Source organism: Rissa tridactyla, chromosome 5 (genome assembly GCF_028500815.1).
Source record: "Rissa tridactyla isolate bRisTri1 chromosome 5, bRisTri1.patW.cur.20221130, whole genome shotgun sequence".
Lineage (NCBI taxonomy): Eukaryota > Metazoa > Chordata > Aves > Charadriiformes > Laridae > Rissa > Rissa tridactyla.
Genome location: NC_071470.1, coordinates 41,271,440 through 41,289,522, shown reverse-complemented (window position 1 = coordinate 41,289,522; position 18,083 = coordinate 41,271,440). Strand labels below are relative to the sequence as shown.

The 18,083-nt window shown below is 62.8% G+C and overlaps 1 protein-coding gene across 1 annotated transcript; it reads right to left on the bottom strand.

Moving 5' to 3' along the window:
* Positions 1-8: 8 nt before the first annotated feature.
* HSPA12B (heat shock protein family A (Hsp70) member 12B) lies at positions 9-16,988 on the bottom strand. Its single transcript, XM_054203360.1, has 13 exons — positions 16,736-16,988; positions 13,687-13,748; positions 10,484-10,584; positions 9,046-9,170; positions 8,426-8,612; positions 7,840-7,944; positions 7,555-7,671; positions 6,631-6,802; positions 4,462-4,548; positions 3,757-3,861; positions 2,187-2,445; positions 1,882-1,985; positions 9-1,695 (listed from the first exon to the last, which is right to left on the bottom strand). The coding sequence occupies exons 2-13, from the start codon at positions 13,727-13,729 to the stop codon at positions 1,052-1,054; spliced, it is 2,049 nt and encodes a 682-aa protein (XP_054059335.1). The 5' UTR covers positions 13,730-13,748; positions 16,736-16,988; the 3' UTR covers positions 9-1,051.
* Positions 16,989-18,083: the final 1,095 nt, after the last annotated feature.

The window sequence follows — 18,083 nt, the reverse complement described above, 5'->3', positions numbered from 1 at the left end:
ATACACGTCTGTGTGTATGTGTGGGGTTTTTTAAAGTACAAAAATCCATAGAGGTAAATAATAATCTTCAGCTGAGAGGGGGCTGGAGCTCAGGTCGCCTCCATTAAAGTGTCCCAGAGCATCGGAGCTGGCAGCTGCATCCCACAGAGGAGCATGGAAGGGACTGGACACTCCCCACGTGGACAGGGGACACCCCAGATGAGCAGGGGACACCCCGGGGGATATGAAGCCAGCCCTTCCCTGCAATGCTGTGCTATTTCAGAGGCTCCCGGGGGGGGTCATGTCCATTTATTTGTTCACCCCTGGGTGCAGGGGGCTGCAGGAGCCCATCCCTGTGGACACGGATAAACCCGGTTGGGCCCTTTGGGGAGAGGGTTCCTGAATAGGGTGAGGGGCTTCGTGCTGCAAACTGCCCCAACCTCTACTTAAAAGGGGTCCAGGAGAGGGTGAGGGTGGGCTACTGTCCCCCTCCTCCTGTGCCACTGTCCCTGTCCTCGCTGGGCTGCTCTGGCCACGTCAAACTCTGCTGCTCAGGGGATGCCAGCTGCGAGGGCGACGTGCAATATATGTAAAAAAATAGAAATGTAGGTTTACAGAAAGCGTGTGCGTCGGTATTCTTGGGAGCTGGGGGTGCTGCGGGCTCTGTCAGTGGCCTTACCCATGCTCGGGAGTGGGGCAGCCTGAGCCCCCGGCCCCCGCTTGGCTGGGCAGCGCTGCCCCTGTCCCGCTCAGCGATGCCGGGGGTGCAGTCACCCTTTCTGACAGTTCAGACCCCGACCCGTTTCTGTGGGAGATGGGGGCCCCGGTGCAGCACTGCCCGGCAGCAGGTGGGGAGCATCTTTGGGGTGTCCCATGAGTAGGGCGGGGGCTACCAGCATGGGTGCAGTGGGGTCTGGTGGCAGTAAGCTGCTTGTTCCCTCTTCCCAGCTCCTCGCACCCATGGGAGTCCTGTGAGGCCAGAGCACAAAGCGGGTGCCGGTGGGGATCCCGAGTGGGCAGCAGGTTCCCGAGGTCCCCATCCCTCCCCACACAGCCCCCTGGAGGAAGGGTCTCAGTTGGAGAGGAAATCGATGGTGGCTCGGACCGTCTTGGAGGTGCGGATGTCCATGGCGGTGACCTTGATCTCCGTGTCCCCGAACTGCATGCTGGCGCGGATCTCCCGGCGGCCGCGTGCCGGGCTGCCGGCGTCGCCCAGCGCCTCCAGCTCCAGGCTGATGGTGCCGCACTTGCGCACGCCAGGGTCGGTGATGTAGACCACGTCGTCGGTGGCACAGCAGTAGATGTTGATGATGGTCTTGCGCTGGCCCGGCCGGGCTGGGCAGTAGCTGCGCTGGACCACCTCTCCTAGTGCCACGGACTGGTCCACGGAGACAAACTTCTCAAAGATGTCGGTGCACCAGTTCTTGCCCTCCTTCACCAGCAGCTTCTCCCGCGGGTGCTTCCCCTCCACAAACTTGTTGAGCACCCCCACGCCGTAGGTCAGGGGGGAGCGGCGGACGCGGACGATGGTGGGGTCGAGGCCGAAGAGCACGGCCCCTTTGAGGATGGTCAGCCCCACGTCTTGGGGGATGATGACGCGGCAGGTGTGGCCGAAGGCCGCCTGGACGGCGCGCTGCAGCATGGCCGACTCCGCGAAGCCCCCCACCAGGAAGAGGAACTTGATGCCTTGGACCTCCGGCTTCTTCAGGAGGTCGTCTGGGGAGGGAGGGGGGGCGTTGGGCAGGGCTGGGGGCTACCCATGAACATCCACCCCTGCCCCGGTGAGGGTGGGCACGGCTCAGGGTGACACTGCAGGGTGCCAGGGCCCTGGGGAGATGGGACACCCCCTTGCAGGGGGGGCAAAGGCTCTGGCAGCCAGGCTGCTCCTGGCCCAGGACCTACCGATGTGTTTGATGATCTGGCTGATGGTGGGCTGGAAGAGCTCGCTCATGGCCTCCGAGGACATCCGCAGCATCCCTTGGGACGACCACTTCACAAAGTTGACACTGGGGAGGGAGAGAGGGTCCGGGGGCTGCCCCCTCACCAAAGTCTCCCCCTTGGTCCTCCCCTGGGGATCCCCCAGCCCAGCAGACCCAGGAGCAGAGCACCCCACCTGCCCTTGCCCTCTCCCCCACCCAGTTTATGTCCCTTTAGGGCCACGAGCTCCCCAGGGGGTCCCCAGGCCTCCCCCCCCGCCAGGGTCTCACTTGCTCTTCTTGAGGGCTGTCTCCACGTTCTGGCCCCGGTGCTTGCGGTAGAAGTCGATGAAGGAGAAGGGCAGGGAGATGTTGAGGGGGCTGGCGCGGGAGGGGGCTGCTGCCCGCTTGCGGGCTTCGAAAGCGATGGTCAGGTCCACCCAAGCGGCGGGGCGCTTGGCCTTGAAGGTGGCGATGAAATCCTCCCCGAAAATGTGGCACAGCAGCTTCTCGAAGGCCAGGTCCACCCCCACGGCCCCGTAGGGACCCCCTGTGGACCAGGGGGGCTGGGTCAGGCAGCGTCCCCGTGGCACACATGTCCCCATGTCCCTCATCACCATGTCCCCAGACACCCCCCAGCATCACCTAGGAAAGCCTGAGGCACTTTCTATGAAAGATGGTGGCCCCCAGCCCCACAATGGCTCTTCTGCAGAGGGGTCGGGGTGGGGGGACGTGGACAGGAAGCCCCTGCCCAGGGCTGGACCAGGGTACAGGGATGGGTCCTGCACTGGCAGGGGGGCATGGAAACATGCCCCAGGAGCAGGGAGAGGGCAGGCACTGTGGCTGTGAGGACAGTGGTCTCCTGGACAAAGGGGACCCTGTCAGGGGTCCCTCAGGGGGTCTTGGTGCCTCCCTCCGTGGCGTGGCTCTGCCAGGCAGTGCCAGGGCTTTCCAGCCCCATGCCCAGCTCTGCAGGGAAGCCTGGGTTGGCCGCTGTCACGAGCCCCCATTTCTCCAAGGTGCATGACCATCATGTGCCAACATCTCACCCCTGGGATGGGCTGAGGCCGGGGGCTTCACGTTTCCCCAGGAAGCAGAGTAGGAAGCCCATGGGCATGGGCCAGGACATGTCCCACAGACTAGGACACACCACAGCCCTCAGTCACCCCACGCCTTCGCTGCGTGCCAGGTGGCACTGGGTGCTGTGATCCACAGCACACAGGGACACCGGTGGAGTTTCAGGTCCCCAAACCAGGGTGCCTCACTTCTGTCCCTGTCCCAGCTGCAACCACCCTGGTACCTCTGGTACCACCCTGCACGCCCACCCTCTCCCACCGGCACCTCCCAACCCAGCACTCCTGTCCCACCCTGTCACCTCCCGACCCAGCACTCCTGTCCCTCTGTCATCCCAGAGCCCAGCACCCCTGCCCCACCAGCACCCCTGTCCCTCTGTCACCCCACAGCCCAGCACCCCTGTCCCACCTGAGCCCCCTCCAGCCCAAAACTCCTGTCCCACTGGCACCTCTGTCCCACCTGAACGCCCCCAGTCCAAAACCCCTGTCCCACCTTGTCCCCCTACAACCCAACACCCCTGTCCTTCTGTCACCCCACAACCCAGCACCCCCGTCCCACCTGAGCCCCGCCTCAGCACAACCGCCCCGTCCCACCGACCCCCCCCAGCCCATCACCCCCACCCCACGTCCCCCCCCAGCCCCTGCCCTGCTCCCTGCTGACACCAGGTGGTGCCACAGTCCCAGACACAGCTCTGCAGGGGACAGGGAGGGGACCCCGGCCCAGAAGTGGGTCGCCGCGGGAGGAGGTGGGGGGACAGGATGGGTCTGGGGGCCGCAGCCCACCCCACCTGAGGCTTTGTACAGCTCCTTCAGTGTCCCCTGTGGCTTCTCGATCTGGTGCACGGTGAGGTCCACCGTGCCACCGCCGCAGTCCGCCACGATGTAGCGGTCACCTGTGGGCAAGGACAGCGGCCGAGTCGGGGTCCTGGTTCCCCCCCAACCCGCTGTGGGGGTCCCCCAGCCCCCCAGCGGGGTTGACCCCCTGGGGAGACCCATCGTGTGGGCTCCGAGCAGCTGCTGGGACGGGGACGTGGGCAGCGCATTCCCTGGGGGAAAATGCAGCTTTAACCAAAATACGAGGGGGGGTGGGTTCATTTTTTTCCACACCCAGAAAAACAGCTGAAGAAGTTTTGGGGAGCGGGAAGGGGATGTGGTGGTGATTGCATGGAACAAACCAGATGATGGGATGGGAAGGTGGCAGACAGACCCTGCCCTCACTGGCATCCTCTGGGGTGTTCAAGACCAAGTGACAGACCAGAGCCGTGTCACCCCCACGGCAAGACTCTCCCCTGGTGCCGGCAGGGCCACGCTTGGGTTCTCTGGGGCTCTCTGCTCTGGAGGGGACATCCAGCCCCCCGTCTCCTTGCCCAGGGTGACCCCAGGGGCCAGGCAGCACCAGTGGGGACTCCTGCTTGCCCCCCATCCCCAGTGAATCCTCCCTGGGGTGCTGGGGTCTACTGCGGCGGGAGGGCACTGCCCGTCACCCTTCCTACCTGCCTGCATCTCCGACCAGAGCTCCCCAACTCCCGACTCCACCAGGAAGGTGCGGCTGTGGCGGGACCGCCGGAGCTGCTCTCGGGCTGCGGGACAGAACAGAGGGGCCAGCGTCAGGCTGGGGGGCACCGGGGCCAGAAGCACCCCTGGGATCCCCCCTGGTAGGTGGGGAATGCTGTGGGGGGCCACTGGGGCTGCACTGGGAGCACTGGTTGCCCGCTCCCCTCCAGCTGGGACACCTGACACGGCCCCAGCTCCATCGTGGAGAAGCTGGTTCAGCCATTCTGCTGCTCTGCCCGGGATCCTGCAGGATCCCACGGGATCCCAACTCATCGCGTCCAGCCCGCAGTACCCTGGGCTCAGAGGTGCCCCTGGGCGATGGCGCCTCTTCCCCTGTTCTCCCCAGCCCGGGTGGGGTTTCCTTTGCTCCCCCCGTCCTGGGGCAGGGGACATCAAAGCAGCCCGGAAGGGCAGGGAGCTGTTTGGAGAAGGTGGGGTTATCCCAGCCTATTTTTGGCACGCTGAGATGGACGCAGCAGATTAATTTCATTAGCTTTAGCCCCAGGATGCAGCCCAAGCCCCTCCATAAATCTGGATGCTACCAAACACAAGACAAGGGCTGTGGACACCAGTGCGTCCCAGCACCAGGGCTTCGTAAACCAGCTCTGTCCCAGTAAAGCCCCGTCTCTGCAGCTGGAGCGAAGGGGATGCTCGGGCTCCCATGTGCGGGGGGAGTATCTACGCAGGCAGCTCCGCGGAGGGTCTCAGCTGACCCCGGAGCAGCGGGTGGATCCTCTCCCTGTCCCGGGATTATGGTTATGGCATCGACTGGGGAAGCTGGTGTGGGACTGGGAAGCCCGAGGGCTCAGCCCATACGGAGGGGCCGGGCTGGAGGAAAGGGGAGGCAAGGAGCTGGGGTGGCTGAGGCCAAGCGGAGCTGCTGGGAGGAATCCAGGAAGGCTCCGGCTGAGCCAGCAGAAATGGCTCCAGCTGAAAACACAGGGAGAGGGAAGTGGAGAGGCGGCCCGGGGACCTGGGGTGGTGCGGGCAGATGTCAAGGGTGGGTTTGGCAGATGAAAGGGGCTGAGGCCATGGGGGACACACAGCTTGGAGGCTTCCTGGCCCTGTGGGCTTGGGGAAGTGGGGAACGAGGGGAAAAAGGGGGGAACAGGGTTCCCCAGGGCTGTCAGAGCCGGGAGCAGCCACGGTCTCCCCCTCACTCCCTTGGCACGGTGCCCCACTCAGCTCTGCCTCAGTTTCCCCCGCCACTAGAAGGTCCTGTGGGCTGGGGGTCCCTGTGGGGGTGGAACCAGCCCTGCCCTGTCCTCGCATGGGGGATGCAGGATCGCTGAGCTCACTTTATGGCTGCTGGCACCCTCTGAGGACTCGCCCCCACACACACCAGTGCTGCGCAGAAACCCAAATGGCTTCTGCCAGAGCCGGTCTCGTTTGCTAAAGTATCAGAGAAGGGAAAATTATAGGGAAGGGAATGGGAAAGTGAAAAAGAGCCGGGAGCAGAGGAGGACAAGGAGGGAGAGAGCCCCTCGGCAAGGGGCCATGGCGGAAGGGGACGAGGTGCCTGTGCAGGACCCAGGAGGGGAGAATGGGGGGGTCTCTGTGGAGAAACACCCAGAACGGAGAGCGCTGGGGGGGCTGCCCGTGTACCCCCTGCTCACGGGCGCCAGGAGGGCTGCAGGCAGAGCCAGCCTGGGAAGCAGCAGCAGCTCCCCAGTAATAGCCCCCGCACTAATTGCTCTTTTACCAGCTGTGGTGGTTTTGCTCCATCCCAAAAGCCAAAGGAGAGGCACATGCTGGGACCATAATTCAAACCAGCTCCCTGCCAGGGCTGGTGGGGACCCACTGGGAAGCCCGTCCCTATGAGAATGGTATCCCCTGGGCAGGGGCTGCTGCCAGAGCCCCTCCGCTCCCTGGGCAGGAGCTGGAGCTTGGCATGGGGGTGTTGAGAGCACCGGGACGGATGCACTCCGAGTGCTCACCCCATGGACCCCACTGCTGCAGCCCGGGCTGAGCTGTGCCCCAGGGCTGCTGACGGACTCTCAAGACCTGGCATGCGGGGCTGGATCCCTGCCTGCTCCATCTCCTGCGATCCCAGTCTCCCACCCTGCCAGGACCCGTCCGGCAGCTCCCCATCCCCTGCGGCCGCTCACCCTGCCGAAAGCTGGAGTCGATGGAGTGGTCCGGTGCCAGCCCGTTGGCCGGGGGTTTGCAGCTCAGGTCAATCAGTTGGTGGAGGCGAAGCTTCCTGCAATAAATGGAGGCGGCTTCGGGCTCCAGCGCGATCAGCAGCTGCTCCGGGTTCTCCGGGGACACCAGACCGGCCTGCGGGGAGGATGGGGAGTCAAGACAGAGAAGGTGACAGTGTACCGGGGTGTCCCTGCATGCCGCAGCCTCAGGGCTGTGCTCTGTCAGGGCTTTCCATCCCCAACCTTTGTGCATCGCTTTTGCCTGTATAGCCACTATGTATTGCACAGCCGTCCTTCGTATTATGGCGGTGCATCACCCGTGCTGTAGGGGTGGGTTAGCTCCTGCCCATCCCAGGGACCCAGCGGTGGCACCAAGCGCCCAAGGGGCACCCCCCATCCCTGGGGGAGCACTTGTCCCCATCCCCAGCCTCCCCCTTGCTGCACACCCAGCTCTGAAATCCTCCCACCCCACCAACACTGGGTTTCAAAGCCAACCCACACCCAACGGCCAGAGGCCAGCTCCTATTAATTTAGATTGGATATTAGGAAGAAATTCTCTACTAAGAGGGTGGTGAGGCACTGGAACAGGTTGCCCAGAGAAGCTGTGGATGCCCCATCCCTGGAAGTGTTCAAGGCCAGGCTGGATGGGACTTTGAGCAGCCTGGTCTAGTGGGAGGTGTCCCTGCCCATGGCAGGGGGGTTGGAACTAGATGATCTTTAAGGTCCCTTCCAACCCGAACCATTCTGTGATTCTATTCCTTGGGCTACAAGCACAAGCTAGACACCCTTCATTATGCGGGCAGCACCCACAGGGAGAAGGGGGGAAGGAGGTGCCCCCCGGAGACCCTCCTGCGAGGGTGACAACAGTCACCCTGGGAGCCGCCTCACCTTGTAGGCAGCCTCCCGCATGAACTGCTTGGCCGGTTGCTTCCAGATGGCGGGCACAGTGATCACCCAGCGGATGGCATCTCTCTCGGGCAGGGACGGGCACTGGTCCTTCAGCTCCTGACGGGCAAGAAGCAGCAGGTGACCCCCCCCGGCTGGAGCATCAAGGCTCTCGGTGAAGGGCCAGGAAGCAACACATGGAGAGGACGACGTGTATGACTTGGGGAGGGAGAGGAGGGCTGTGTGATGGTGCGGGGAGAGCTGGCTCGGGTGCCGGGGTGCCCTTACCTGCACGGCGTGCTGCTTGAAGAAGCGGAGCGCGTGGGCAAACACCTCCAGCGCTTGCATTTTCTTCCCGTTGACAGCTTCTAGTTCAGTTTGCATGGTGAGGTCCTGCCAGGAAGAGCAGTTAAGAGCAAACAGATCACACAGGGTGCTGGGACGTGGTCGGCATCCCATCCCGGCTCCATGGGCAAGCCTCGGGCAGGGTGCTTGTCCCCCCATGCCAAAGGGACCAGCTGGGGCACGGGCACTCGAAGACACGCTCTGCAGCTGCATCCACCTGCCCCGAAGCAGCTTGGGTGGAGGGAACCAAAAATTCACCCCCTTGCAAAGGGCTGAAACATTGCTATGTGTGAAGAACGTGTAAAGCAAACAGGGAGCTGGGTGCGCTCGGTCAGGATGCCGGTGATCAGAGGTTTTGCTTGTAGCCCCTCTCCGGCCCTCCCGGGTTTCTGCTCCCCCGGTGAACCCCTCTCTTTGCTTCCTGCAAAGCGGGATAAATCCCTGGGGCCAGTTCAGCTCACCTCCAGCCCAGCCAGGGTCCCCATGGCCCACTCCCCCTGGGGAGGTTGGGATGGGAGCAGGGACTTACGCTGGTGCTGTGAATCTTCATCTTAAACTTCTCGAAGTAGAGCCAGTCGCGGGCTTCCTCGGGGTCCAGGTCGTGGTAGTAGTCCCGGGCGGTGTAGCCGAAGCTGTGGAAGACGCCCTCCGGCGTCAGCAGGAGGCTGGTGGGGGTCTTCTGGTTGGCCACCCCCGGGTCACCTCCTTCCCATTTCCTGCAAACAGGAGCCGGCAGCAGGCTGTGAACCTCAAGGCCAGAGAACGGGTCCTGCCCCATTTCATTTATCTATGTGGGCACAACCTCAAGCACCTTAAAGAGGTGGGACCAATGAAGCGACCAATGTCCCTGGAAAGGCTTTACTCCCTGTGCAACCCCTCCAGGGCTCCTCTGCACCCACACAGGTCATTATAACAGAGTGCTAATGAAGCGGTGCTCTCATCCCATCCTCCCGCGCGGTGGAAGACCTATTCCATGGGCTCCTTCCACCAGTTGCTCCCAGGCAGCATCCCTCAGCCATGATGGTGTGGATGTTCGTTGCTCAGCCCAGCTCCGTCCCTCCCTCCCAGCACACTGAATTCCAGCCCCTTTGGGCAAAAAGTCCTTTAACAGCCCTGGGAGCAGCTCTCAGACCTCTGGCTGCTCCTCACCTCATCATGTGGATGGCCTCCGGGTCGCTGGAGAAGCTGAAGGCGTAGCCACTGGACGTGGTGCCGAAGTCGATGGCCACCACCACAGCGAAGGAGGCGGTTTGCTGGGAGCGAGCCTCGCTCCTCTGGAACACAAGGGCAGCTGTTAGGGACGGGCTCTGTCCTGAGGGCGAGCATTGAAGCAGGGCTGGCTGCTTCCAGAAAAGGGGTAAAAAAAAAGCCTGTGATGGGGTTAATTTTTCCTGGATCGGGCCCATGGGGACTGTGATTTCTGCCTGGGCAAGAGACACGGTGGTGCTGGGGTTTCCTCTGCAGTGATGCCAACAACATGGGGCAATTCCTCCTCCGACACAGCTCTGAGACACCGAGAAGAGGGACGGCCTGTGTCAGGCTCTGGGGGATCCCTGTTGCAGTTCCCAAAGACAGGCTCATGGGACAAGGGGATTTGGGCAGCCCCGGAGAGGGATGGATGCCTGCAGCCTCTGCCCACGAGAGCTGCCTGGGGCAGTGTCTCCGTTTCTTCCTGGGTCGGGGTGGTGCTGAGCCCTCCACACTCGAACCCTGCCAGATTTTAGCTGAGATTCCCCAAAACATTCCCTGCTCCCGCTCTCGGTCCAAGGGACCTCATCCCGGGTGTCCCCGTGGGTGACCCAAGCGAAAACCTTCCCATCCCGAGTGCTTTAAGGGCTTCCTGATGCTGCCTCCTACAGCTGATGCTTTTCTGGTCCGGCCTTCGGATTCCTGCCTCCCACCTCCTATCCAGCTTCCATGGCGGCACACAGACGCGGTGGGGAGCGGCAGCGCCGAAGGAGCCGCGAAGACACTGCTAACGCTCAGTGTGCCCCTGTCGCTGCCCTGCACTGCCCCCCTTGCCTGCCGCAGCCCCCCCAGCCCCCCGGGCAGACAGGGAAAGCTAAAAGCCCTCATTAACTTTTAAACGTATCCAGGTTTGATAAGTGCAGCCATTATCTAGCCGCGAAAAAAAAAAAGCGGGGGATTAGCATGGGTGAGGTGGTTGTCTCAGAAATAAATGTGCATGTTCGAGGAGCTGCAAGGACGGCGAGCGCCGGGGAGGAACCAGCTCTGGCACGCTCCCCGGCTGCGTCCTCCCGCACCCGGCTGCCCCCTGGGATGTCCAGGTAGGAGCAAGCGGAGACCAGGAACTTTTGCGAAGAGTTAAACTTATGCTGGTGTTTCCTCCGGCTCCTCTCCTGCCTCCTGCGCTGGGAAAAACCTCCATCCCGTAAATCCCACAGTTAAGGGGGGGATTTGAGCCCTGCTGATAGACTGACACATCCTTTGGCTGATAGTGGGGTGTGCGGTGGGGATGGCAACCGGACCAGGAGGGGAGGCAGCGAGGGGCGACCGCTGGAAGGATCAGAGCGGACAATTGGGAGACAGACCCCGTCAGACCCAGGGGACCCCACAACGGCCTTACCGGCGACTGGGAGGGCGTCAGTGGGGCGATGCTGCAGCTGTCGTGGGGCGTCCCCGGGGAGCCGGGAGGGGACGGCGTGGGGCACCGCTCGCCATTGGCACCTGGGGACACAGCAGGGTGAGGCTGGGATGGGAACAGGCCCCAGCCCCTCCTGAAGACCCTTCCCCCAGGCGAAGGCAACACTTGACTTCCCGATGAAGACGCAGCCAGTGGGGATGTGGGTTTGGCCACAAAGGGGTCAGAGCTGCTGCAGGGGCTGCTCCTGGTGGCCTCTGCACAGGCCACTTCTGGGCTCTGGAGGCTTCCCACACTTTTTTCAGCCACGTGTAAGGAAGGATCTAATCAGCATGGATTGAACTAGCAAGTGAGGAACCCCTCAGAGGTGTCATAAGGAGGGGCAGGAACCGGTTGCACCTGGTGATAGCACTGGTGAGCTCACAGGGATCCCTTCCTCTGGGTATGGGGCTCACACCCATGCAGAGGATGGGGACAGTGGCCAGAGAAGAGCTGCAGGACTGAGGGACCTTCTCCTGCGGGGTTGGGGGACCGCAGCTCTTGCTCAGCAAGAAGATGGGTCAAGGTCAGTTGGTTATGGTGTTTCAGGGAGGGGTTCAGCTCACTGGTGTGGGCAGGCTTTGGTAATGAGACACAGGCTCAGTGTCTTCTCCATCACTGCAGAGGATCTTGCACACAGAGGAAGAGTAGTCTCGTTCTGAAGCAAGTATCTAAAATAAGTCAGGTGAGCCTGCCAGCCCAGTGTCTCCCCATTGACTCTACAGAAACTCCTCGGGGGCAGCTGCAGACGGAGACACTTCCCCTGTAGATGAGCAAACCGAGGTGGGGTGGATCCTGCCTTGCACATCTGAAGGGGACCAGAGAAGTGGAAGTGCAGTGGTCTTCGACTGGCAAGGAGCAGCGGGGTCTAATTCCTTGCAGCTGATGGCAGAAGAGTCAGGACTGAAAACCCATGACGCGTTTGCAGCAGTAAGGGACATCGTGGTTCTCCAGAGCTGCCTATTTTTAAATCAAGACAGCCATCGTCACGTAAATACATGCTAGTTCAGCTTGGCAATGGCCGGCAGGGGCGACTGCAAAGGATGCCAGAGTCTGCTCCGGGCAAGCAGCTGAAACGCTTGTATCCAGCAGGAACAGGGTGGGGGGAAACTTGGCAAAGAGATGCTGGTGAGCTACTGAGGCAGAGGAACGTGGAGACCCAGCTTCTCAGCCCTCGGTGAGGGGAGGTGTGCCTGGCTCAGACCGGTGGCCACGCCACAGAGCAACCCAGTTTGGTGGGGATCTGGTAACTCCTGCGTGAGCCTGGTAACTCCAAGACATCGAGGTTTAGCTGTGTGGAGAGCTCAGGGAGGATCACACCATCTTGTACTGCAGCGAGACACAGGGACTTGGTCTGCGGCGCTTGATCCAGTGGGGCTTCCCTCCTCCTCCTCCTCTTCCTCCTCCTCGAGATGCCAGCCAGCTCTGCATCTCCTCAGGTGAACCCCCCACCAGCAGCAGAAGCCTCGTCCCAGGGATCCCCCGTTAATCCTGGTCTGTCAGCCCAGGCTGGGGCTGCTGGAGAAGCCCTGGTGGGACGCCTGGCCCCCAGCCCAGCCAGTGCCGGGACGGGGCGAGCGCCGGGGCCTTCCCGCACGCCCACGGTGGGGGCTGCCTGCTGCCTGCGCTGCTCTTGCCACATGGCTCCAATTAGCAGAGGGGATTAATCATCCACCCTGCAAAAGCATGAGCTGATGGATGGGCTCCAGCTGCTGGTGGGGGGCAGCCGGGAAGGGGCTGGTGCAGCTCATGGAGCGGGGCCACCTTTCCCAAGGGGCTTGGCTGGCCTTGGCTCTGGTCGGGGTATGGCCATGCTGGGAATGGGACGTGAGGTCCCAGTGGTGACACTGGGGAGGCCGAGGGACTGTCCACCCCACAGGCTCTGCTGAGACCCACGCTTTGGGCTCGTCTCCCCGGCTAGGCAGCTCCGTGCAGGGACCTGCCAGGATCTGGACCCATGGGAGCAGGGACAAGCAGCATCCGCTCCCAGCTGGACTCCGGAGAGGTTTGGGGCTGGAGGAGGCTCTTTGGTCTTTCCTCAGGGAAGTGCAAAACTCCAGCTCTCCTCTGCCAGAGAGTGCCGGCAGCTGGTGTCTGTGTCCAGGCGAATCCACCCTGGCTCCCACTGTGACCAGTTTGCACTAGGATGCCCGAGAGGCAGCTCCCTAAATCCTTCAGGCAGCTCGGCAGCCTGAGAGCCTGCAGCGGGGGTGCTCTGGGACCCCCCAACACCAGCAGCCATGGGGCTGGAGGTCGGGCTTGGCTGTGCAGGCACCCCCCATCATGGCAGTGAGGGTCCCGGCTGATCCATCTCCTTGGCTGGCCGAAAGCCAAGCCACTGGCACAACACCTGCCCCGGGCTCAGTGCCGTGGTGCTGCAGTGTTGGGGACAGTGCTATGCCACGTGCCCCTGGGACCTGTGCCGGTGGCTCGGCCGTTCCCCGCCGTGACACAGCTCCGGTCCCTTCACACCTGCTCCGAAAGTGCCTTTCGCTGTATCCCGTGTCTGTGCCATGAATATTTGATCCCGGACAAACAGGAACGTCCCTCCGGGCATCTCCGTGTGCTGGCAGAGCCCTGCAGCGGGGGGAGGCCAGTGTCCCCCCACCATGGGGGGAAAAGCATCCCCCGGGCTGGGCAGGGAGCCGGCAGCTCGGCTGGGCTTCGAGCCTGGGGCTCCGGAGACCCAGCCCTGGTCCATGCACATGAAGCATCTTTCCTGTGGGTCCGGAGCTGGAGCTGGCACCTACCGGCGTGTGGGCACCGGGCTCCCAGTGATGTGGGGGGGGACGGGCCCTGCAGGGGGTTAATTCTTGCAATCGCCTCTTTGCTGGGGCTGCTCCCCGGCTTGTGTTCGCAGGGTCAGGTTTCCTCGCCGCCGCCGCAGCTGGTTCTGGTTACCCCGGCGCAGGAGCAGCACGGGGGGCTCCTCCAGGATGCAGACGGGAGGATGATGGCGGAGGGGACGGGCGGCTGGGGGATCGGTGGGGGGACACCGGAGTGCGCGGGGTGGTGAAGGGAGAGGGGCCCACAGCGTCGCGCTTGCAGGGAGTTTGTCCCTGCCGGTGGGGAGATGGGGGGGGACAGGGGACACCCCCCGACACCCACTGCCATCCCTGCTGGGCACTCTCCCTGGGGAGCAGCCTTACCCATCCGGAGACTCTGCATCCCGGGCTCCAGGAGCATCGCCATGGCGGCCTCGCCTTCCTGCCTGCAAGAGAAGGAGAAGGAACGATGGGATGAGCGTCTGCGTGCCCGGAGACGCTGCCTGCCCCTTTGGCAGTGGGGTGCACAGCATGCCATGGATTGAGGTGTCCCCACGGTCCCCTCACCCCCCTGAGTGTTACTGCACATTCCCAGGCTCAAGCACCCCTCAAAGACCCGGCAGGGACAGGGATGGCTGTGACCCGGCATCTCCCGGGACCTCGCAGGAGCAGGGGCTGCAGGTGGGAGACCCCAAAGCCCGGGGCCTCAGGTTGCAATAGGGTGCAGAGGGGTGGGGGCTCAGTCTGGAACGCCCTGCCTGTCCTGGTTCAGTGCCCATGCGATCGGCACTGGCCAGGCATTGGCCCAGCCGCCGGCCCAGCCTCTATGGGAGGGGGGAAACTGGGTTCTTTTCATTAAGGTCAGACAGATGTGCGTGATACAGATGTGTGCAAAACGCCCTTCCACCAGCGTGGGGTCCACGCTGCAGATTTTTGGGCTTGATCAAAGAAAGAAACTGAGGGCAGGCCATCCTTTAAAGTTATTTTCTTAACCGAAGCGGTCACTGCCCAGGGCCAGGCTCCCCGCAGCATGGTGGCCGCGCTGGTAGGAGCAGGAACGGCCGAAGGCATCCCTGCCTGTCCTAGGGGCTGTGACCCAGCATTGACCAGCCCTAAAACTGCTTCCCCAGCTAATAATCCAGCTCCTGGCTCTCCGCCTGACGTGAGAGCATCCCATGGCCTCCGAGACTGCCTGCCCCGCACCGACCGCTTTCATCCTGGGGAGCTGCGGGCTCGGGACAAGGCTTAGCTCATCGGGGAGAGGCTTTGCTCCAAGCCAAACCCACCCACACGCTGCCGGCCCGGCGGCCAGATCCTGCTCTCGGCAGCCTCCCGAGAAAAACACTTGTGCTAAAAATGGCAGGTGGTGAGCCTTTCCATCGAGCCGGGGGGAGGTGTGGGGGGCGGATTCTGCTCTGGCCACCCCGACAGCGTGGGCGGTGAGGGGCTGAGTGAGGATGAGCTGAAGCTAATGCAGGCTGCGGATCAAACCGCAGTGGGGAGTGTGGTGCTGGTGGTCCCGGGAAGGTTATGGGGGTGATATCTGGCAGGCTGAGGCTGTTGGAGGGTCTTCTCCACCAAAACTGGACTTTCCATGAGGCTGTGAAAGTGCCCTGCAAGGATGTGCTCATGGGATCGCCCCCTCCGCCGCTGGGAATCTGTGTCTCCTCTGGCAGAAGTTCTGCCTGGGGCTTAGCTTGCATTTTTGGCGTCTCTTTGTCCCTGCTGCAGGTCGGACACCCCTCGTGCTGCACCGGGGACAGGTGGGGGGTAACCTCAAGCCTGTCACCCCAGAGCCCAGCCTGATGGGGGCTGTGCAGGGGCGTTCCTCCGCATCCCTGTCCCTGGGGTCTGAGCCACCAGCATCCCACCGATGCACAGAGCTGTCAGCCCAAGCAGGAAGGAGAAACGAGACGTTGAGTTTTGGTGACTAAATGGTTTTGTTCCCTGCTCCTCCGTGGCTGTGGGATGATCCAGGCAGTTGGTCCGGAGCTTGTGCAGACCCTTAAGCTCCGGGTGGCTGAAATCCCTCCATCTCAGCAAACCAAACTCTGACAGCACATCTCACCAGAGGGGCTGGCTGACGGCTGCCTTCGTCCCTGAAATGCCAAGCCCCTGGCTGGGGTCCTGTCGAGGAAGGTGAGTGGGCTCAGCCCACCCTGGCAGCTGGCGGCAACACACCAAGGGTCTGGGGTGTCCTCCAGCCCCCCGAGGCATTTCGTCCAACCGTGCCTCTCCTCATGCGGCGCTGGAGACATGGCCTCTGCACCCCATGCTGGATGGGCGCTGGCGAGGCTTTTGGGTACCCAGTGAGCCCAGCACCCCCACAACCCTGGCTGGTGGGTGCAAGTGGATCCCCCCCTTCCCATACACGTGCCTGCGTTGAGCCCTTGTGTCCTCCAATGCCATCCCCATGCGGATCCCAGGCAGGAACCGCTCAGCCTGCACGTGAAGCTGCCTTGTACCCATGGCCCCTCCCAGGGACACGGGTGGAAGCCCCTGGCTCCGGGGGTCCCTGCCGCGCTCCCGGGCAGAGGGTCCCCGTGGCTCCCAGCGCTCACTCCAGGAACTTGTGCAGAAGTAGCTTTTTTGAGTATTTTCCACCATTTCCGCCTCTGCAGGGGCTCACGGAAATGGGGAAAGGAAACAAGTTTGGGAGGGCTTCGGGGCAGCCGAGGCAGGCAGGCGGATAGGCAGGGCACTGGGGTCCCGGCACGGCCTCACCGAGCGTGACATGGGGACGCTGGCTTGGCCAGGCAGGGTGTCCCCGCGGCTCGGGCTGCCCCAGCTGTGGGGGAAGGATCAGGGCAGCTGTGGGGCTGGGCTCCAGATGTGCAGGGAGCGGGAGGAGGCGTTCGTCCCCACAAGCTGCTTGTGCCGGGAACGAGCACATCTGCGGGGCTGGGGAGCCCCTGAATCCTCCGGGAAAAGCTGTCGGGTTTCCATGGCTGTTTGTGGGAGATGTCCCCTTCCCGCTGCCATCGCTTGGCCATGGCTGGGAGACAGGAGCTGGTGGGATATTCCAAAAGCTTGCCCCAACACGGGCTGCCGCAACACTTGCCCCTGCACGGTGCCGGCATGTCATGGCACTATCCCTGTGGTTCGCGGTGGTATCCCCAACAGTCACAGCTGTATCCCCCCAGGACGAGGTGCACAGGGAATGGGGGCCATTAAACTTCAGGAGGGGCTCAACGCAGTGATCCCCGCTCCTACTCGTGCCCGCAGCCTGCATCCTCGCTGGGGAGAGCCCCCCGGCATCCTGACACCCCTCACCCCCCCAGTGCCAGCGTGCTCGCTCTCAGCCACCCGGGGTGGTGACACCCCCGCCCTGGCCAAGGGCAAAGTCAGGCGATGCTGGGTCCCTGCTTGTCCCCACACCTGGGGTGATGCCTCTGCTGGTCCCCAGCTCCCATGAAGCCCCACAGCGGCTTACCTTTGGGGTGGCGGGGGGGGGACAGGTTGGGGACCCCTCAGTCCAGCCACCACCTTCTCGCTCCAGCCGTGCCAGCCGGGTGCTGGCTCCCGCCGCCACCAGTGATGCCCTCCTGCCCGCAGCTGCCGGCGATGCCCTGCGGCTCTGTCCCCGGGCTGCCCGCGCAGTCGGCCCCGCCGCGCAGCCCCCCGCTCTCCGGCTTCCTCTGGCTTCCCCGAGCGCCTTCCTCCCACTCCCACTCCCGGCCGGCGCCCAGCCCAGCCAGCGCCTCAAATTGCAATTCCAGCTGCAGATGTGGGAGCGGGAGGAGGAGGCAGGGCCAGAGCCGCCGGGAATGAAACCTAAACTCTCCGCTCGGCCCTGGGCTTGCCGCAGCCTCCCCGAGCCGGGGGACCACAGGCTGCCAAGGGGGGACGGACCCCCAGGGGGGACCAGGCTCCCAAAACAGCCAGGGACGGGGATGCTGGAGAGAGAGGGGGGAGACACCGACAATCCTCCACCTCTGCCGGTGCTCTCACACCATTAATTTGCCTTTTTTCCCGTCCCCACATGTCCCCACACTCTCCCAGTTTTTGTCACTCTCTTCGTCCTGGGTGACACATCAGATATAGCCCCATGGCTCTCTGCACCCGCCTTTGCCTACTGCTGGCTCTCTGCCCATCTGTCTGTCCGTCTGTCCAGACATCCAGCCACCTCCTGACTTCAGAGCCCTGTTTCTCCCAGCCCCGCAGCCCCCCCGAGCCATGCTGCTCTCCAGACGGGGCTCCTGGCTCGGGCTGTGCCGGGGAAGCAGTGCTGGGGTGTCCCGAGAGCGGGAGGCAGGAGAGGGCTCCATCCTGCGGCTCCCAGAGGTTCTCCATGCCAAAGAAGAAACCATCCATGGAAGACTCATGAGCACAGGCAGATCGTCGGGATCGTTGAGATTATTTGGATCATTGAGATCATCAGGATCATTGAGATTGTTGGGATCAGTGAGATCATTGGGATCAGTGAAATCATTGGGATCATTGAGATCAGTGGGGTTCATTGAGATCATTGGGATCACGCCTTGAGATCAAGAAGACCGTTACCTGCAGGTCGCTGCAGGCTGGAGGCATGGTTTTATCAGAAACCTGCAAAGGTATATAAAATTAAGGTACATAAAATTAACAGAGGACACATAAATTGGATCTCAAAGGGATTATCTAGGAGGTCCTAAACTGTCATGAGGAGCAGAGGCTCCGTGCTGCTGGAGTCATACCAGGGGAAACCTTGGTATTTTTGCTGGGGCCACGAAGCTTTGGGGTGGCCCAGCTGAGAGGCAGGACCACAGGCTGGGTGCGATCAAAGGATGGGCACGGAAAACCCC

Coding starts and splice junctions, on each gene's coding strand:
- HSPA12B (XM_054203360.1), bottom strand. CDS start 13,729: ATGGCGATGCTCCTGGAGCCCGGGATGCAGAGTCTCCGGATGG. Junction 8,613..9,045: donor GAGGCCATCCACATGATGAG/GTGAGGAGCAGC, acceptor TCCTGTTTGCAG/GAAATGGGAAGGAGGTGACC. Junction 1,986..2,186: donor ACAGCCCTCAAGAAGAGCAA/GTGAGACCCTGG, acceptor CTCCCTCCCCAG/TGTCAACTTTGTGAAGTGGT.